We start from the raw sequence: 19,514 nt of genomic DNA on the forward strand, positions 1-19,514 counted from the left end.
ATTATGCTTATTGTGTTTTTATATATATATATTTATTTTGTGTGCACATTATAGGTTTATAAAGTGAAAAAGCACAAAGTCCACCCCAAAGGGACGTACTATCTTCTAGAGAAAACACTGTTCACAAACTGCTCCAAACAGCTCTATTGTAGTCCAGCCTTTACTTCCGTGACGAACGTGCGTCACTTTGTAACACACGTTATAATGCTCACCTAGCTGCTAGCGTGGGACACCCTCATACTCTGCTTCTGACTGGCTAGTAGTCCTTACCTAGCTACTGCACATGTGCGACTCCCAACAAAGATGGAACAGAAGTGAGATGTCTCACTCTGTAGCTAAAACAGAGAGCTCAACACACAGGGTGAAAAGAGGAGCTGCAGCTCTAGTGCTAGTGTTTTTTGAAAATTAAACCACATAAACCTATTCTGGTACAACCTCTAAATACAACTATGAACCTGAAAATTAGCATAATATGAGCACTTTAATACAAGAGCCCAAAGATCAACTCATGAGCTAATTTATTATACTAAATGTGATCAAGAAAACAATGCGTATAAAAAAATAAAGCTAACACAATCATCCACAACCAACGCTATGCCTCAGGTCCTTACTGAGTCCAGTATGGGCTAAGGGTTGACCCATTACTGTATTGTGTCAAAAATGCATTGCGTTTGTTGGCAAAAAAGAAAATACATATGTATGACAATTACATGATGGCAGACTCCTAATGCACAAACTTCATGTGTCAAGGCAAACAGACAGTGATATACAGTAAACATACGGTATGTACAGAATCACAAGTTGTGATTTATACCCACACAGTTTAAAAATATGGGGACATATGGCCCATGTCCTCTACCTGATGGGAAATGATCCTCCTAAGGTGGCACATTTTAGAGAAATAAAAAGGACAGTTCAAGTAGAAAAAAACAGCACCATGCACCAAACACAGAATTTCAAACATGATAAAACCCTCAAGGTGTATTTCCATTGCCAATGTGCGCATGTGAAATGGATGAGGTTAATCCAAAGGCCCCGTGGGTAAGTGTTTTAAGAGTTTCCAAGCATGGTCATCCCACAGTCAGTTCCCGATTCTGTGCAAACGTCCAGTCGAGCCAGTCTACTCTGCTCCAAGGCGATGGCCTCGGCTGAATGTTTGCATTTTTCCGATCCACACTGACAGGTGAAATACTTGCTCTTAATGTCCCAAAAGCGGTCTCCATAGTCGAATCTGTTGAAACAGACAAGTTAAAATAATAAAAGCTTACATGCGCAAAACTCTCTCCCCCAAAACAAGGCAATCCAATGGAAAGGATTGTACTAGATTAGAGGTTTGCGAAATATAAATGTAAGAAAGACTGGAAAAATTACATAAATAAGTTCTGAGCAGATGATCATAAACATCTCAACTTCTCACCCCAGCTCTTGTCCACTGTGGATGTCTCTGGAGCTGAAGAAGGCGATGCGGGGAAATCTCAGGTCCTGGTGCAGCATGAACACACGTACTGGGATGAGGTTTGGGTCGCACAGGTGGTTGATGAAGCGGCTGATGTTGCCATAGTACCGGGCATCGATACAATACACCTCCCCATCCTTTACAAAAAACACAAAAAAAACAAAAACATGCACCGTGTTAGAAATGTATCCCTATTCAGACACATTTCATTGTCTACTTTGTAAAATAAATTCACATACATTATGATCTTAATGTTTGGCTTGTTCTGCCTTTTGTTTCATTGATACGGTGCGATTCTTAATTGTTTTGGAGTTGAATTGGAGTCTTGTTATTGTTTCATTTTATTACTTTTGTAAAATAAATATAATAAGTATGTATATAAACCCACTAAAAACATATGTACAACGTATGTACAACATCAGCAAAATACAGAGACGGACAATCAATACAACGGTTTTATGTTTTTTTGCAGCACAGTATTTCACAACAGAATAGTGTCTGATTCAGCAGATTTCAAATAAAATGTGACTCCACCAATTTTTTGGATGGTTTGTTTGTGTTCCGGAATTCAGGAGTTGATTGATTTATTAAATGATCAAACAACAAAGGATGGGGAATTTTTCCAACACTGCACTTGCCATAGAAAATGTTACTTGGTTTTTGTCTAGCTCAGCAGTTGTGGATATATTTTGTGTTTCCACCGTATGAGTTAAGGTCTGGCTAATTATTTCCTTTAATAGTCATGTATTAATGGTTATACAGGAAATATGCCAAATGCTCTCTCTCGTGTTTTCCGTCAGTCATCTCATTTTTATACAGCAGAAACTAAAAAAGGAAACACTTTTTTTTTTTTTTTCACCTTGTTGTCCAGGTCAAAAAGGTAGGAGTCGTCTTCTCGAACATCTGCCTCTGCGTCAGAGATGAGCTCCCCAACATATCTGTGTGAACGTAAGGAAAGAAGCTTAATGTCTAATCTCTGACCTTTCATATACAGTAACAAGAAACCTGTTGTTTGACTAGTGGACAGTCCTCTCACTCGCAGATGAAGCTTCCCTGGGGAATATCCTGCAGAGCTCGAACTCCCCAGCCCATCTTCTCTGTCCTGTAGAGCTGAAGACGAACTCTGAAGGAAAAAAAGGAAATGATGAGGGTTAAGGGCTCCGGCATATACAGCTTTTGCCTTCCAGTCAATAACTATAATAATTAGTAGCTGCATGTGGTTGAGAAATATTATCTTAGATGAGTTATATTTAGAGTTCTTACTTGATGCCTGCCTGTACCACCCTGTTTTTGCATGTTCGGTAACAGGAACACGCCATGTTGCATTCAAATATAAGTGGAGGTTCAATTTTGTTGAATTCCTGGAGCAGCCGCTGGTCCTAGAAAACATTATACAACAAGTTGAGATTAGTTTCAGTCCTTTAGTTTCTCCTGTAACTCATTAATCCCAGTCATTGACCTCATGGATCTTGCTGACTTTCAAACCAAACCTCATTAGAATTTCTGCTAAAAATTGCAGACCTTTATTGATCCCACGGTGCTAGTCAGTCGAGGCTTTCGATTAAATCGTACAGGTTTTCTGAGCAGATTACTTTGATGTGGCCGTAAAACAACATTTCTATTTACCTTGTCGTACCAGCAGCGGATACTCAGCTGTCCACAGAGGCAGTTACTAGATGAGCAGTCATCAGTGCAGCTACAGTGCTGAAGTAAAGATAATTAAAAAGGCATGAGATGCATTTTTCATTGCAGATAAAATAATTAGGTAAGAAAGAGTACAGTTAAAACAAAAACCTGAGTAATATTTTACCTGTAAGTGTGTAATATTGCGGTCTATGTTCATTGCTGAAGTTTCACAGTTTTCTGAAACGTATTTGTAGTCTGAAGGACAGCCCTCATCGTCCACTGCGTTCACACAGGGAATCGGTACGTTCTCATAACCCTGCGCAACATCACTGGAACAATAAACAAGGAGTTAAATCATGAAGAAAAACAGACAAGAACAAGAGGGGGAAAAAAAGACTCCATGAAAATAGCACAAACCTACCTGCAGATGATTCTCTCAGTCCGAAGCATACGATTGGTTATTCCCCTTCTCAGCTTCCTGTTGATCTGGAGTGCCACCCACACCGGCGTGTCGGCCCGTGCAAGGCTCAGAGGCGTATCTCCTTCCCTGTTCACGATGTCAATGTCTGCACCTCTGGAGAGGAACAACCTGCAGAAGAAAGAGAAAAATCTATTTGTTGGTATATGGTAGTGGGAACATGGATAACTGTTAAGCCCGAGACACACAGACAATAATCGGCCGTTGGACAGTCTGGCGAGGTCAGTGACTCGAGTCTGTTCCGTGTGTTCCGCGCCGTCATCCATCCGAGGGGCCGTCGGCCTTCATTTTGGCCGATTTGACGCGTATAATCGGCGGGGCGGGCACTGTCGGCAGTCGGACTCAAATGACCCATCTGATTGGTAGAGTGCTAACCGGGGAGCGGAATGAGCGTGACTAGAGTAGAGTCTCTCAAAATCTGACGAAAATCTTTTAAACTGACCTTTGTTGATCTGAAATGAAGACAGATTCAGCAACTGCATGGCCTATTTCTCACTTAAAATGTTTTCAGAAACACGTTTCGGTGAAATATTTTAGTACAATATGAGATCGTATTCTGAACAAGCCGCCATAACAGTCTGTCTTTGAATTTCCGGAGAAACCAGACCCGCGTGACGCGTTTGTCCAATCAGCTGCCAGTTTTCCTTTTTGGGCGACAATACAGATTAGCACCGCCTGCTGTTACGGAGACGTATTACGTCTCGTCGCTTTTATGTGTTCCAAGGCACTTTTTTTGACCAACTCGGGGAGACCAACTGCCTTTTCTGCCGAGGGTCGGCCGTCTGGTTAGTGTGTCTGCAGCTTTAGGGCTTCGAGCTAAAGCAAAGGATACATGTAACTCGTACATTAAATGAGGCTACAGCTTGTGATTGACAATGACTCACGTAACACATTCCAAGTAGCCCTCTCTGGCGGCGATGTGAAGCGGAGTGTCTCCGTGCATGTTAACCGAGGCAAGGGGACAGCCAGAGTTCAACACCAGCTCTGCTATATCCACATTCCCTGCATACGCCGCCCAGTGGAGACACACGTTCAGCTCCTGAAAGGAGGGTAGGGACTGTTTAAAGTAATAACCTGAAACATTTTCATGCAACTACATCCATTTTGCCATTTTGTCTGTGTCACTACTTATTACAGGACAATAAAGCTGAGAGGGGCAGCAGAGAGAAGTTAAAAAACAATGTATCGCTCCAGAATCACAGAGGACATTTCACATTTTTACCCACCGACTCAAATGACACAGCAATTCAGTCTGATTATCAGGCAAAAAAAAAAAAAAGAACACGCACACACTGTGCTTTGCTTTGGTAAGCAACTATAACAGGCATACTCAGAGGAGGAGCTGCTACACATTAGCAAAACCATGTCATGTAACACAACCTACAAACCTCTATACTTACCTTGTCATTAATGGTGACATCAGCTCCTCTGTTCAGCAGCACTTTTATCACCTCTACGTGTTTGTGCTCTGCGGACCAGATGATCGGCGTCCAACCACCACTGTCCTGAAACGACAGGAAGATTCAGAATTACTCTACACTGGCCTTTTAAATCAGTCACCTCCAGTAAGACAAATATGATGTACAAACTGACAGTAATTATAAACCGAGGGTTATCCGATGTCCCTAAAATACTGACATTTTGGCTCTTCCTTTACCTGTGCGTTGACATCAACCTGACCCGTTTCCAGAAGCATGTTGACAATTTCCAGGTTTCCTAGCTTGGCTGCGTGATGGAGGCCAGTATACCCATCATCCTCCTGAAGACAAAAACTTAATATCAACCAAACCCCTGAAAGTTCACATTTATGTTTTCATTTTAGGTGCTAACAGACACTCACACTATGATAGACACAGGCGCCGCTCTGGACCAGGTAGTGAGCCACCTCAATGTGATTGTTGATGATTGCTTCCAACAGAGGGGTCCTTCTGTCCTTGTCCAGGGCATCCACTTGGGCACCGGCCTGTCAATATACAATCAAATATAACCCTAATCTCAGGCACAAGACCAAATAAATACACAGAATAATGAGCGCTCTGTTTTAGGTTTCATTTTGCTTCAAATAATGTCAGCAGTGACCCTGAATGCAAGTGTTATATATCATTTTAAAAATGAACCTGCAATAACAGCTTTTCTTTTTGATTATAGTCACTTTACAGCACAGGTACTAGTTACATAAAAGAAACCAACAAGACGGAAGCAAAAATGTGTCACCTGTACGAGTATGTAGCAGACTTCCAGCAGACCTCTCTGGGCTGCAGCATGTAGAGCAGAGCGCCTGTTCTGAGAGTCAGGCTGGTATGTTGGATCTATGCCCTCCACTTTGACACACACACACACACAGCTTTTTTTTAAAATATTTAAACCACCTACAACACTCGGTCATAAATGAAAAGTGCAAGCTCACTCACTCAGCATGAGCAGGACTCTCTGCACTTCTCCTTGCTTGGCAGCAGGGTAAAGCTGGCGGGGGTGGAACCTCAGTTTCTTCTTCCTGGCAAATCCAAAACAACAATCACCAATTTGGTCTCAACTTGCCTGATGTCCTCTTGTCCATTGAAAGCTTTGTTAATTTCCCTTAGAAGAGCTATAGCTAACAAAACAGGAAATCATTTCACTGCAACTTGTAATTTTGTTGTGGCTGCAGAGTGTTCTAAAAGCTGAGAATGGAGATACTGAGTTTATTTGTAAATTGTCTGCCGCTAAAGATCAGATATGTTCAAATAGAACAAGTTTCTGAACTGCTGGCACAAAAACTTCAAAAGAGTAAAATGTACACAAACTCTTAACCTTAAGGGACATTAAGGATACTCTGCTTTGAAAGCTCATTTTTTAAACTGTGTGTTTAAACTCAACAAAAAATAGTCAAATCTAAATTCCAACCTCTCAGTGTCCTGTGTGAGAATGGCCTTCTGCAGCGCCGCCCTGCTGGGCCCAGGTGGAAGTGCACCAGGGCTGATGGGTTTCCCATTTGGCATACAGAGAGAGGGTCCCACGCTGTCCACCCCCTCCTCTGCTGGGGGGATGGTGGCCACAGTCGCTGCAGAGGCTACAGGCTGCGGGGGCTGCTGCTCCACTGCCGGTGTCACTAAGCCATGACTACGCATACGTGCACTGGAAGGAGGTAGTGAAGGGGAGCACAGGAATTATTTTTAAACTTTTCTATAGTTAATACAAGAAAATAAAGGGAGCCAATAACATCTCTCACACGTCATCCAATCTTACCTGACAGGTCTCTCAGGCATCTTCCCGTCCTTCATCCCTCCTGTTGAGGCTGTGAGCGAGGGTGCGGTAAGAGCGGACGGCGGCAGAGATGGGGTGGTGGTGGAGGAGGCCGACATGGTAACGACGGTGGTCACGGAGGCTGTGGCTGAGCTGAAGGAGGGGATGGTAACCTCCTGGGCCTCGGAGGCATCTTCACCACAGTGGGGACAGAAGAGCATACCGCCGCCATTTGATCGGCTGCGCCCAGCGCCCAGCACCGTCACACAACCTCGGTGGAAACGGTGAGCGATGCGCTGGTCTGGGCAGCACTCAAGAAATGTGCCCTAAAAGAGGAGAAAGTGGTAAGATATGGAGGAGGAGAAATAAGAAAAGAAGGTAGGATATAGAGAGGGAGAAAGAAGAAAATAGGGTAGGATATGGATGAGGAGAACAAGAAGAAGTAGGATATCAAGAAGAAGATAGCATTAACATTAATTTTAAGCCAACATGAAGTTATAGCTTGTAAAGCCCTACAGCATGAACAGCATTAGTAAACAACTCTTGTGCAGCCATTGCATAATTTCACAACTGAGCAACATTAAATCCAGTATGATATTAGGCGGTTTAAACACTTTACCGCTATGCAGAAGTATCCACACCCAGGACAGCAGTGGTGTTTGACCATGTGTGAGCGATGGACTTCACAAAGCACCATGAGGGGCACCCGACTTGACGGCCGCATGGTCTCCCCCTTTATAGTCCGATTGGAACAGGCCCTCAGCTGACAAACAACAGGAGACAAGATTACACAGTTACACAGATGTGGCTTCAAGGGAAGTTAGCTGTGCTTTTAATGAAATACCAGACCAGCAGAGACACTGTCCTGCTATCCAAGTCTACAAAGACAAACCTCTCCATTGATGCTCTCAGTGGCCATACACTGTCTGCTGATGCGGTGGCTGGTGCTGTCAACTCGAGGAGCCTCCATTCTGCAGCTGCAGAGAGGAAGCTCCTCCAGCCGCTCTGTGTCTCCCGCATCACTTCCTTCTGTAGAGGGGAGTTTCAACATTTAATTGTTTATGATGTTCGTTTATGGTCCTAAGGCAATTGTCCATTTAACATTAAAGTATGGTCACCAACCCTGAATATGTATTGTTTATAATACAGCTGAAATGCCCTGGCAGCAGTCATTACTAAGGAAGAAAAAAAATGTAATTGTCCCAAAACCTCGCTCTGTGACTGTGGTTTTGTTAATACTACCCTGATTATAGAGAAAAGGATTTTCAGATTTTCAACCAATTCAGATTACAGGGACATATGTGTATCATAAACCTACCGTGATGGGGAGAAAGTGTCAGACTGTCGGCAGCAGCGATGTCCAGAGCACCCAAGGGAACCTCTGTGTACTCAGTGGACCTTTCTTCTGAGAATACACCAAATGACAAAGTACTGTCAAAGCACTGGCCAGGAGGAATACATGTTAGAAAATGATGCCGTTTAATGAGGTGCACATGCTTAAGATACAATAGCAATAAAAAAAAACAATACACTGGGAGAAATTTTTTTTTACACAAAAAAATATTTGCATTAGAATTCACTCCCCTCAAAATCAATATTTTAACCTCTGCCAAGGAAGTTACGTTTTTAGTTTGGTTTGTAGGCAGGATTACAGAAAAACTACTGGCCCCATTTTAATTAACCTTGGTGGAAGGGTGTACCATTGGAAAAGGAAGAACCCTTTACATTTTGGAGCAGATCCAAATCACAGGGTGGATTCCCCCCACTGTCAAGTGCAATCCAAACCAACAGCAATGATAACCCTAACGCCATGTTGGCCAATCAGAAGCCTGAAATAACACACTGATCACTCCATAGCACATTTTGACGCTTCTGTTTCTCAATATAGTGGAAGAGTAACCGTACATTTATGTGTAAACATGGAAAAAGTCCTATTAGCAAGGTTAGAACGGGCTGTGTCTGCCATTGCACGAAATGCCATCTCATTTGTGACACCTCACAAAAGGAGATAACCGCACACACTATAATGTTACAAGCCAAAAAAAAAAACGTAGTTTTTCTGTCTACACATCAACGCTGAAAAAAATAAGTTTCTGGAAATCTTCACCCTGGAAGGAGAAGATCTGCTTTCAGTGACCTAGAACACAGTTTGCATGTGGGCAAAAGGCCAAAACGCATAGAAAAGGCTATGTTTAAAAAAAGACCTGTGTACGTGTGGACTAGGCCTTAGGTGGGTTCTAGTAAAGGGGGTGAACACTTGCACAATTTATTTTACATTGTACTTCATTTAAATTATTTTGTATAGATTTTTTCCCGCTATGCCATTTAAAAGATTCTTCTGTTAAAACTATTCTAACTACATCTGACATGATCCAGTGTTGTTCATCATTATGGCAGCCAAGCATGCTTTGTAGAAAATCCACTAGGTAATTAATGTCACTCACCTCCCACTATCTCCACCACATCAGCTGTGTTTCTCTCTTTGTCCGGGTCCGTTTGCTGCCACAAAGACTTCTCGCTCTCATTTCTACTCTGGACGGCTCTCTTTGTTTCAGACTCTGAACCCTGCAAGGGAGAAATTCTGTCTGAATATAAAAATGTGACATCTGTGAAGGGTAGAAAAAAAGGTAACTGATGATTTTATAACACAAAACAAAGAAGGGATGTGAAGTTGCAGTTGTTTTGCCGCTATTCTAAAGTCGGTGACAGTAAAAAAATTCAATTTAAAAAAAATAGATTTCTTTTTATTGGCTTTGCAAAAGTTTTATGAGGAAGGAAAGGTAACACTGAATGTAAACATAAATGTTTGTCCACAAGGCACCTTTAAAAGGTAAATTATTGACTTGCAGTCTTCCTATTTCCCATTTTACAGTGCACACTGTGTTGCATCTACCTCGGTATTTTAGTGGGATAGCATGTGTGTCAGCGCAATCTTCAACCTCCAAGTATGTAAACATGACCCAACTACAACTTTTTGACTGTTGCTTTGAGCTAAATGGCTATAAGACAAAGTAAGAGATTAGTGTAGCTAGAACTAGATAAGAGGGTAGTAAGTTAATAAAATAGAATGACTCACATGATCTGACATGTTCACTGACCCCTCTATGTCTTTAGTGTGCTGCCTTGCTTCTGCCCCACCATCCTCAAACTACAATAGAAACGCAATGAATACAGGTTTGACAACAGAAAAAAAAGATTACCATTCAGTTTGTTCTTTATAAAAATCATGAAGCACACACACATGCTATAGCATTATGCGATCACTTCACTCACACCTTTTCTGAATTCCGCGTTGACCGACTGGAAATCGGAATTTTCTCAGCTACTTCCTCCTCTGACCTCCCCACACTGCTGTTGCTCTTCTCTGGTGCAGTCTTGGTAACAGACTCCATCTTTTTATGAAATAACGTTTCTTCCTGAGTTTTAGCAAAAATAAAAACATTAACATCAACCTAATTACATGTTATTAGATTAGTAAATGTAAATCATGTACCTGCAAAGACGTAATCTTACCACAGCTTGAACATTTTCTGGAACGTTCTCTGACTTCTCAAGTGTGCCATCAGATAAAATACCCAGTTTTCTCCTTTTTGCAACTATTGGAAACATGACAACCACAACAGAGTGAGTCTTAACTTATACAAGACACTAATTAATTTGTATTCATAGCAATTTGATTATTTTACACAGGCAAACATTAGTGTGAGTAAATTACAGCCACTAACCAGTTTCAGAGTCAGAGGATCCTGAAGGTGCAATAGGTGCTTCAACATGGCTTATCTGTAAAACAAAAATAGTAAGTGACTCAAATGGTAAAGAAAACTGAGCCACTGCTTCACGGTGTAAGTTTTGTCCGTGGCTGGAATATTTCTTCACATTGTAACATTCACAACAGACTTTCAGGAGTGTTACTCAGGTCAAAAACAAAAAAGGGCCAATTCAATGACAGATACCAAATGCTGGTACACAATCAAGACAGAGGGGTACACATCTCCTTTTACTCATGCCAAATGTAAATGCTAACTACTTGCTATATAGTCTCACCTGCCCTAGTGGAGGCCTGTTCATGGTCTTGCGGGCCCGGTGGATCTTGGGTGGGCCAGGGGAGACAGAAGGCGATGAGGAGGCTGTGGCAGAGGATGAAGAGGATGAAGAGGAGGAAGAGGAAGTGCCAGGTGCCAGGACGGATTTACTACTGCCAGGTCCAGAAACACTCATCTTTGCTCGGCCAGGGGACAACGTTGAAGACGTAGAAGTAGAGGAGGACATTGATAAAAGGGACTTTGCTGCATGTCCTGTAAGAGGAAGGTAAATGCATGAATACTTTGAACTTCTTGAAAAATAATTTGAAATCTTTTCCAATAATGAGTAGCACATTCAATTTGACACATGCAAAGCTGTTATTTTAAGAGCGATCGAGAAATATAAATTTAAAAAAAATATATCAACATGTTTATCTTCCTCAGCAAAGCAAACTCTGCAGGAAAATAATTTACTCTCAGTTTATGCTTTGGGATCAAATCACCTTAATGTCAAATGTGATTAATCAAACAGAGAGTCACTGCTTTAATAACATCAATGAAAGCTGTACGGATCCAAAGTCTTACCTGCAGCAGGTTTGTTTGGAGAGGATGCAGGTGACCATTTCTCTCCCTCCTCTCCAGCTCTGGAAGCGTCCTTCCCAGGCTGCAGAGATAACATTGATGGCATGCCACCCATGGGCTCTGTCTTCTTGGCAACAGCAGCAGTGGTGAAGGCTGCATTATCTGGAACAAAATCACACAATAATTCTGTTTATTTGTGTACTTAAAAGGCACAGATGTCAAACATTAGACATCTCCCTGTAGACATACCTTTCTTTACTTGACTTGGTCCAGCTAATGACTCTGCAGGTGTTTCTGAGTCATTTCCTTCAGGAGGCTGGAACAACAAGGAGAAACAACAATTAGCAAGAAATATCATGTTAAAAATAGTCATCTTTGTCCTTGTAAAAAGCCGTTGACATTCGGGATTACAGACTACTGAATCAATGTATTCACCACAGTACACATTATTGAAGTTCAAGCAGCTGCACCAATGTGAAACAATTGAGCTATACTTGGTGTTATGTTATGAGGTACACAACTGGAAATGTTCAACTACCAAATATCTAAATTAAGTACATAGGCTGTAACATGTATATAACCCAGTTATTAACCCGGTTACAATGGATAACTTTTGTGTAATAAATACTAACTCTTTTTAATCAAACCAAGGCTGTCCAGTCCGCGGTAGTAATTAGCAAGTATATTTTGCACACTGTTTTAGACTGGCAATATAACCTAGAACATGTTGCTAGTGAAACACATTTCCCAGGAAACAAAGTTAATACTAACTCAGTGGTTCAGGTTTTAGTTTGTGTGTCATTATCGGTAAATGTCACATACAGCTGAACAACACATTATTTGTAATTTGTTATTCCAGTGTAAATCAGCATGACTGACAGTATAACTTTACTTATATGTTACCGTTCTCTCTCTCTCTGACACACAAACACAAGTCATTATAACTAATACATCTGTTTAGTGCATCTACTTGACTAATTTCCGCCGTCTCCTTTCCAAAATAAACCTTTCAACCAATTGCTGATCTTCTCTGTTGTTACGTCCAGTGCCGCCATCAGTCAATCAACCCATTCATGCCTTTGACACAATTCAAAGCAACAATAGTCCGTACAATAAAAAGTAACTGAGTTGGATTTCACACATTGACTGCTTAAAACACTCCCTTTCTTTTCGCTGGGATTAACTCATTAACGTTACTATCACAATGTAACTTTACAAAAGGACACTTTGTCTCAACATTAGCTTTAAAAGCTGGGTAAACTGAGCATACAACATACAAAATACAATACAAAAACAGCAAAACGTGACAAGCAACGGAATACGACGGGCATACAAAGATTTAACGCCCAAGGAGTCGAGAAAAAAAGCTAAACAGTAACAACATTAGAGCAATTTAACGTTGGTTAACAAAAAACTGTTACAGGCTAACGTAGTTAGCAGTGTAGCACAGCTTGCAACAAAGAGCTCCTATAATCGACAAGTGGAGACATTTTGAATTAAAGCAGAGTGCAGCTTAAGTAGCATGTTTTTGCTATGTCGGCTAATGCGTTTACAAGTGGTTAAACAAACTTCAATTTCCTTAGTATGTCATTTTGTGTTACAGAGGGTTTGCTACCTTCGTCGTTGTCTCAGATGCCGACATGTTTCGCGATGCGCATCAACGACGTATAGTAAACGTGCCGCGTCACCGTATAGAGCCCCGCCCCCCGTGTGCCAATTTTGTTTCCTAGGATGACGAAGGCATGACCCGCCCTACTCTCCCTCTGATTGGCTGGTATTCGTTGCATTTGTTGTTTAGGTTTGGGCAGGAGGAGTGGGATTGGTCAGGGTTATAGATGTCAGGGTAAGCCAATCAGAGGCAAAGTAAGGCAAAGAAGGGCGGGACATGCCCTCGCCATCGTGGGAAAAAAAATACCCCCCTCCCCGCCCGTGTCCACTGATTTGAAAACAACTGATCAGAAGTCAGCGTGCGTACTGTTATTTTACCGCTAACCGCGAGGATAAGCTTCCCACGAAAACCGATTCAAAGTCAGTTTATATTTGTTATCACGAGATGTGATTCCTCCAAAAACGAGCTAAAGTAAACAGAAATCTAGATAGTATGGGGATGAGGAAAGCTAACTAACAGCAACTGAATCAACGGTTGTCCTGTTAAAACAAACCGACATTTTTATTTCAAGACATTCAACCAAATAAAAAGGGAAGGTGAGTAACGGCAAAGTTTCACGATAACTGGAGAGCTTTTTTTTTTTTATGTGGTGGGTCTCAAGCGGATGCCAGCAAGCTAACCAAAAGCTAACGTTAGCTGACGTTCAGGCCAGAAGGAAAGGATTACAACAATTGTGTTATGATCGATTTAAACCTCTTACGGCAGTCGACTAACGTTAAATTGCCTAACTTTATAGTAGACTCCACTACTCGTAAACAACATTTAATGTTGGTATTTGTAGCTGTCCTTACACCTAACGTTACATATGTTAGCTAGCTAACTTTTCAAGTCAAAGCTGGCGATTTATCAATACAATGTTGCTGGTGATGTGAGACTAACGTTATGGAAACCCATTTCTGCCAATGTGATGGGAAAAAAAGATCCTGTCATTATATTTAGTTAGTATCTTAAAATAATGAGAAACTTTCTCAAAATGATGACTTAGCATCCATTACTTTAGGATGCTAAGTCATTATTTTGAGATGCTAAGTCATTTTTTGAAGTTTCTCATAAAGTTTTACAGGATTTGTTGTCGTCACTTTGGCGACTAGACTAGATGCCAAATTTGGTTTAGATCGGGTTATTTGTGATGAAACTTCCTCTGTTTACATGTGTGCATGTATGTACATATGTGTATTCTTATGTATATGTGTATATGTATACATATACACTTTTTATATACAAACTTATACTATAGGTACATGGTCAAATGTTAATGTTTATCTTGTTAAGCCTTGTTGTCCTTGTTTTTAGCCATATGTCTATTCCTGTGTATGTACTGCTAGAGCAACAATATTCCTTAAATATGTTTACACTTGCTTGGCCATTAAAACTGATTTTGATTCTAATTTCTCTTCAGACAAGATGGAATTGCTGTGTTTCCGGTTACCGGGCCATGGGGACTCAACCCTGAAGCACCTGAATTCACTGAGGTCTCGCCAGCACTTCTGTGACATCACCATTGTTGCAAGCGACAATAAGACATTCAGGGGACATAAGGTGGTGCTGGCTGCCTGCTCGCCCTTCTTAAGGGACCAGTTCCTCCTCAACCCGTCCCCCAAGCTTCAGGTAGATAAATGTCAACACAAAATGTCACGCTACCAACTCTGTGTCTCTCTGATTTCATGTCTCTCCTCAATGCTCTTTTGCTGAGTAAAAACAGTGCTTCTTGATGTTATTTGTTTCACATCCTTACCCAGGTGTCGATGCTGTACAGCTCCACAGTGGTGTGTGATCTGCTTCAGTCTTGTTACACTGGCATCCTGCAGTTTAACCCAGAAGAGATTGTCAACTACTTGACCGCTGCCAGTTACTTACAGATGGAGCATATTGTGGAGCGCTGCCGAGGAGCACTGAAGAAGTATGTGCAGCTAAAAAACCCCAGTCCACCGAAGGTCAGTAATCTAAAACAATCATTTTAAATGGTTATCTTATTCATTCTAGTTGAGTTGATACATACAGTATATTGTGCAGTGATGGAACAATAGCTACCCATCTTTGATTGTCTGGAATCTTTTAGGATTAAATTGGTCATAATTTATAGCTGCTGGGGTAAAAAGAAATGAATGTAAATCAAAGTCTTCATTGTAAGCCATGTATTATTCCAATTTTATCACAACCATAGGAACTTACTTATCTCAGTAATAGTATGTTGCAATATGACTAATTTCAGTTCTACATTTTGTACATACAGTAACACATTTTCAGCACTTTTATAACTTGTAGTAATGCAGTTTCCATACATTTTTAGCAATCTCATAATCTGTTTCCTTCCTCTAGATGACTTCAGGCGAGAGCCAGACTCAACCGTTGATTGTCAGCGGAAGCATTCACTCTGTTGCATCTCCTCCCACTAGCCGACCCTCACCCGTGCACCCACAAAGTCCTGTAGTACGCTCGGTGGATGAGAACGGCGGTGACATGTCTGCCGAGGGCAGCAGCCAACACCACGGTGGCAGTCCCGTGCTGGATGAGCCATGCATTAAGGTTTGAGTGTGAAAGAAAAACCATAGACCAGGGTATCTTTTTAATCTACATTGATTTACAAATCTACAATGTTTATGTCATAATAAAAACACTACTAATATTCTCAACTTCATTTATATAGCACTTCTCTAAACAGTTACAAATTGCTTCAAATTAAAACAAAAAGCAAAAAGGCCAAACTGATTAGATTACAAGAAGAATTTAAAGAATAACATAATAAAACATTTAGAAGAGAGTTCAGAAGTTACTGAAAAGAATGTCCCTTTTAACCAGCTTTTGGTTGGTCACTGGTGTGAATTGCCACACTGGTGTTTTGTCTGTCCTGTTGTATTCAAAGCAACAAATGTAAGCCTTTTTAAGGACAGTTTCTGATCCTGAATAAAGTCTGGCCACACACAATGGAGGAAGACCTACGTTTTCCTTTGTCCCTTCAGGACTTTTATACAGTCAGAAATGGCAGAGGGTCAGTGAAGTGATACAGGGTAACAGGATGAAAAGATGAAGAAGATAACGGAGAGCACAGGATTAACATTCCTCACAAATGTCCATTACCTGTGTCTGTCTTTAAAAGCACAATTCACATAGAGCACCAGTACAAACATAATAGTACCAATACAAATAATTAAATTGCTATTTTAGTCCTGTGAGGAATGGCTGCTTTTCTATGTTTTTATATCACTGTACATTTTAATATATTTGGGTATTGGACTGTAGGTTGGACAGAGTGAGCAATTTTGGGAAAGTCTTGGAAATTTAGATTTTTCACATCAATAGCAGCACCACACACTTTATTCTGTCTTCTTTTCTGTTACAGGTTAATGCATCAGATGAGGAGGAAGAGGCCAGACAGGAGGACTATGATGTGTTCAGGGTGTACATCTCCGAAGAAGAGCAGATGAACCGAGAAAGGGAGGAGAGAGGGGCTCCCTCTGATGGACCTCAAGATGCTGGTTACCCAGAGACAGAAAGTGTCGTAATTGGAGGAGAAGACGGCGAATATGACTTGAATCCAACAGAAGATGATCTCCGTATGGGGGGACTTTCAGTAGAGGGGCTACGCGCTCTTGGGCGCAGGCTACCTGACCCTAAAATTGGCCGGGGCAGAGGGAGAGGCAGGGGGCGGGGTTTTAAGAGGAGAAGGTGGGTGTCATCACAGGAGAAAAGACCTCCAGGCATGGCTCACCACCAGGATTTGTGGTACCTAGCATCTGCGGGGATGGGAGGGAGTTTCAGCTTGGACTACAGCCAAGAAGGACTTAAGGCAGGAAATTACGTCTCAGTTGAACTCCCACAGTTAGACTTCAGCATGGGTGACACGCAGGGAGAAAAAGCCTCACCAGTGGCTGCCAACAGTTTGACCCAGTACGCCCTGGAGGAGTCTAGTTGTGGTCCTGGAGAAGGGAGTTCAGGGCTGAGTTCAGCTGTGGGAACAAACGAGGGAGGGGATGAGTCTGTTGCAGTGGTGGGATCCACTTCAAGTGTAGCTGGGCCTGTAACCTGCGAGCACTGCGGCATGACGTTCCCCTCAGCCCACTCCCTAGCCATCCACTCCCGCTCCACTCACCTGCTGTACGCCTGTCCCTGCTGTGGCAAACACTTCCACCACTCCGCCAACCTCACCCGACACATGACCGTGCACCGAGGCGCCGGAAAAACCCACCAGTGCCCCCTGTGCTATAAGACTTTCACCCAAAAATCCACACTGATAGACCACATGAACCTCCACAGTGGTGAGCGACCGCACCACTGCGCATACTGCCACGCCCGCTTTGCACACAAGCCTGCCTTACGACGTCACCTGAAGGAACAACATGGAAAAACCACGGGGCAGAACTCTTTACATGAGCAGGAGGAGAGGGAGCGAGCCGGTGGAAGAATAAGAGAGGAAGAGCAAGAATGCCTGGTTACTGCGCAATTGTCATAGACCGAAGTATTAAAGACCGTTAAGTGTCTTGTAAACATCCAAAGCTCCTCAGGCCTCGGCAGCTTACTGCAGTGATATTTCGCCGAGTGCCAAGTCCAGAGGGGAGGTCAGTATGTGGGATCACAATCCCCATGTGGATATGAGGCCTTTTAAAATGTCAGACTGTGACAACAAAAGCCCTTTCAAATGAAAATGGTTTCAGATGTGCATAAAAATATACTGAGTGATGGATATGGGTAAAATGACTGGGACTGAATAGTCCTCCACCCTCTTACACTGCGACGAGGCCTTTTTGACACCAGACATTTTGACTTGGCACAGCACATGTATTACTTATAACATTAACGATGACTCTGTTGTATTCAAGAGTCCCAGTAATGCCCTTATTTATGGTTCTGCCTGACAAGCACCTCCCCAGAAATGCAACTACACGTTGCGGCGACGCAGACCGCAACAACTGCGATTGGTCCGCTTGGTACCATCATGAACAACACGAAATCGAGGAGAGGGTTAACTTTTCTTCTTACAGCTTTTCGACCGTGCTCAGAAAGCACAGGGGAGACACTTTCTTTCATTTGGTTATTTACACCTGTGCTTTTCATACTGTGACATGTCAAAGTGTCCCCAGTGACAAAGTCCTATTGATTGTCATTGTCTCTTAGAATAAAACTGTAATGTTAAACTTGAATATATGTAATACATGTTCAGTACGATGACTTGCCACAGTTCAAAGAAAAGATTATGTAAATCAGTGAAAATAAAATAATTTGAAAGTCTCCTCCGTTACATGCTAACAGTCATTTGTATAATATTAGTCCTTTGACTAATTAGTGGCATCTCTCGCTCTCCTGTTAGTTTTGTTGCACCTGTGAGGGCTGTTGTGTATAACTTGACAACCTGACGTTTGACATTTAGAAAGTGGTATTTTTTTAAAGGATTCACACAATTACTCATACAATTTTCAATGTTGGAAAGTTTGTCTCAGGTCATCTGTGCTTTTCTGGTAATACACATACAGTATAAATACATACACATCCAACAAAATGGTCTCTAGGCCAAAACAGTATCTCTAATTTTAATGAGCCACACTGCACATACCGACCATGTAAGGTAAAGTGATCTAATCCAAAAGACAACAGATGGTTTTGTATTTATGTTGCAACACAGACACTTTAAGCAGCTGGCTAATGTCATTAAAACAAAAACATGAAAGGCTATATGCCAAAATAAAAAAGTTTTTTTTTTTTTTTTTTTCATTGCAGGAAATCTTCACTGTACACGACTTGGTTCCTCTTGTCCCTGTAGGAGCCTTTTGTGCTGTTCTGCACAGCTGTGAAAGAAAGAAGAGAGACATTGTTGAAGGTGAATCCACGTTGTGCAGACACACAGTGTCTGATCAACGTCTAAACAGACAATAAGAGCGCTGTGTTTACCCAGTGAAGCCCAGACAGATTTGCCAGTGGCAGCATCCAGCATGGGCTGCTTCCTGGCGATGCTGACTTTGATGTGAACGTCTCCCACCGTGGCTCCATTCAACTGTGAGACAACAGCGAGGTGAGTTCAGAGTGTCGTCAGCTTGGTATACAGTCTACAGGAGCAAGCTAGACTAGATTTTATTAGACATAAAATAAATGTAAAAAAAATTACTAGGACATGAAGTTCCTTCTTGTCCATGGGAAAGTAATTTCAATGAATTATAGTATAATAGTCATGGTGTAAGGGTTCTTAAATGTGCAATTGCTAATTAACAACCATAATATTTACATTAGCCTACTAATAAAGGCAAAATCATGAATTAAATGAAGTAAATTATCTTGCGTCTCACAAAACCTTACTACCGGTATTACATTTCCTGTTAATGACTGAATTCACTGAATAAGTTTGACCCATTTTGGGTTGCTGCCCATAGTTTAAAAAACACTTAGTCTGTAAACGCCCCGAGAAAGATGAAGGAGGCGGTTCACATACAACGCCATGGTTACCAGGTTACAATCTCCCCGCCTGTAGAC

General features: G+C 41.8%; 4 protein-coding genes across 7 annotated transcripts in view; 2 read left to right on the plus strand and 2 right to left on the minus strand.

The window, feature by feature from the left end:
* Positions 1-464: 464 nt before the first annotated feature.
* On the minus strand, positions 465-13,083 carry ehmt2 (euchromatic histone-lysine N-methyltransferase 2). Of its 3 annotated transcripts, none has more exons than XM_078266953.1 (28): positions 13,002-13,083; positions 11,636-11,702; positions 11,390-11,548; positions 10,827-11,077; positions 10,508-10,562; positions 10,296-10,378; positions 10,058-10,198; positions 9,859-9,930; positions 9,227-9,347; positions 8,101-8,187; positions 7,675-7,811; positions 7,402-7,545; positions 6,786-7,108; positions 6,444-6,674; positions 5,972-6,054; positions 5,775-5,881; positions 5,401-5,523; positions 5,218-5,319; positions 4,961-5,065; positions 4,445-4,599; positions 3,504-3,671; positions 3,267-3,411; positions 3,083-3,160; positions 2,720-2,835; positions 2,493-2,579; positions 2,316-2,394; positions 1,418-1,593; positions 465-1,231 (listed from the first exon to the last, which is right to left on the minus strand). In XM_078266953.1, the coding sequence occupies exons 1-28, from the start codon at positions 13,026-13,028 to the stop codon at positions 1,051-1,053; spliced, it is 3,603 nt and encodes a 1,200-aa protein (XP_078123079.1). In that variant the 5' UTR covers positions 13,029-13,083; the 3' UTR covers positions 465-1,050. The 3 variants fall into 3 exon arrangements, with proteins under 3 accessions (XP_078123079.1, XP_078123078.1, XP_078123080.1); XM_078266952.1 differs by having other exon boundaries at positions 4,445-4,617; XM_078266954.1 differs by lacking the exon at positions 9,859-9,930 and having other exon boundaries at positions 4,445-4,617.
* Positions 13,084-13,300: 217 nt separating this feature from the next.
* LOC144529434 (uncharacterized) lies at positions 13,301-18,283 on the plus strand. Its single transcript, XM_078268525.1, has 5 exons — positions 13,301-13,591; positions 14,455-14,663; positions 14,795-14,989; positions 15,375-15,581; positions 16,396-18,283. The coding sequence occupies exons 2-5, from the start codon at positions 14,460-14,462 to the stop codon at positions 17,503-17,505; spliced, it is 1,716 nt and encodes a 571-aa protein (XP_078124651.1). The 5' UTR covers positions 13,301-13,591; positions 14,455-14,459; the 3' UTR covers positions 17,506-18,283.
* A 283-nt stretch (positions 18,284-18,566) lies between these two features.
* nelfe (negative elongation factor complex member E) overlaps positions 18,567-19,514 on the minus strand; it is a 4,622-nt gene continuing 3,674 nt past the window's right edge. For both annotated transcript variants that reach the window (XM_078268527.1, XM_078268526.1), the window contains 2 exons: positions 18,939-19,041; positions 18,567-18,835 (listed from right to left, as the gene is read on the minus strand). In XM_078268527.1, the coding sequence (XP_078124653.1) occupies positions 18,759-18,835; positions 18,939-19,041 (180 nt within the window). In that variant the 3' untranslated portion in view covers positions 18,567-18,758. The remainder of the gene's footprint in view (positions 18,836-18,938; positions 19,042-19,514) is intronic.
* The window catches only part of skic2 (SKI2 subunit of superkiller complex), a 20,876-nt gene continuing 20,338 nt past the window's right edge, over positions 18,977-19,514 (plus strand). Inside the window, exon 1 of the mRNA XM_078268524.1 lies at positions 18,977-19,059. The gene's annotated coding sequence lies outside the window, so the exon portion shown is untranslated. The remainder of the gene's footprint in view (positions 19,060-19,514) is intronic.

Source organism: Sander vitreus, chromosome 14 (assembly GCF_031162955.1).
Source record: "Sander vitreus isolate 19-12246 chromosome 14, sanVit1, whole genome shotgun sequence".
In the NCBI taxonomy this organism is placed as follows: domain Eukaryota; kingdom Metazoa; phylum Chordata; class Actinopteri; order Perciformes; family Percidae; genus Sander; species Sander vitreus.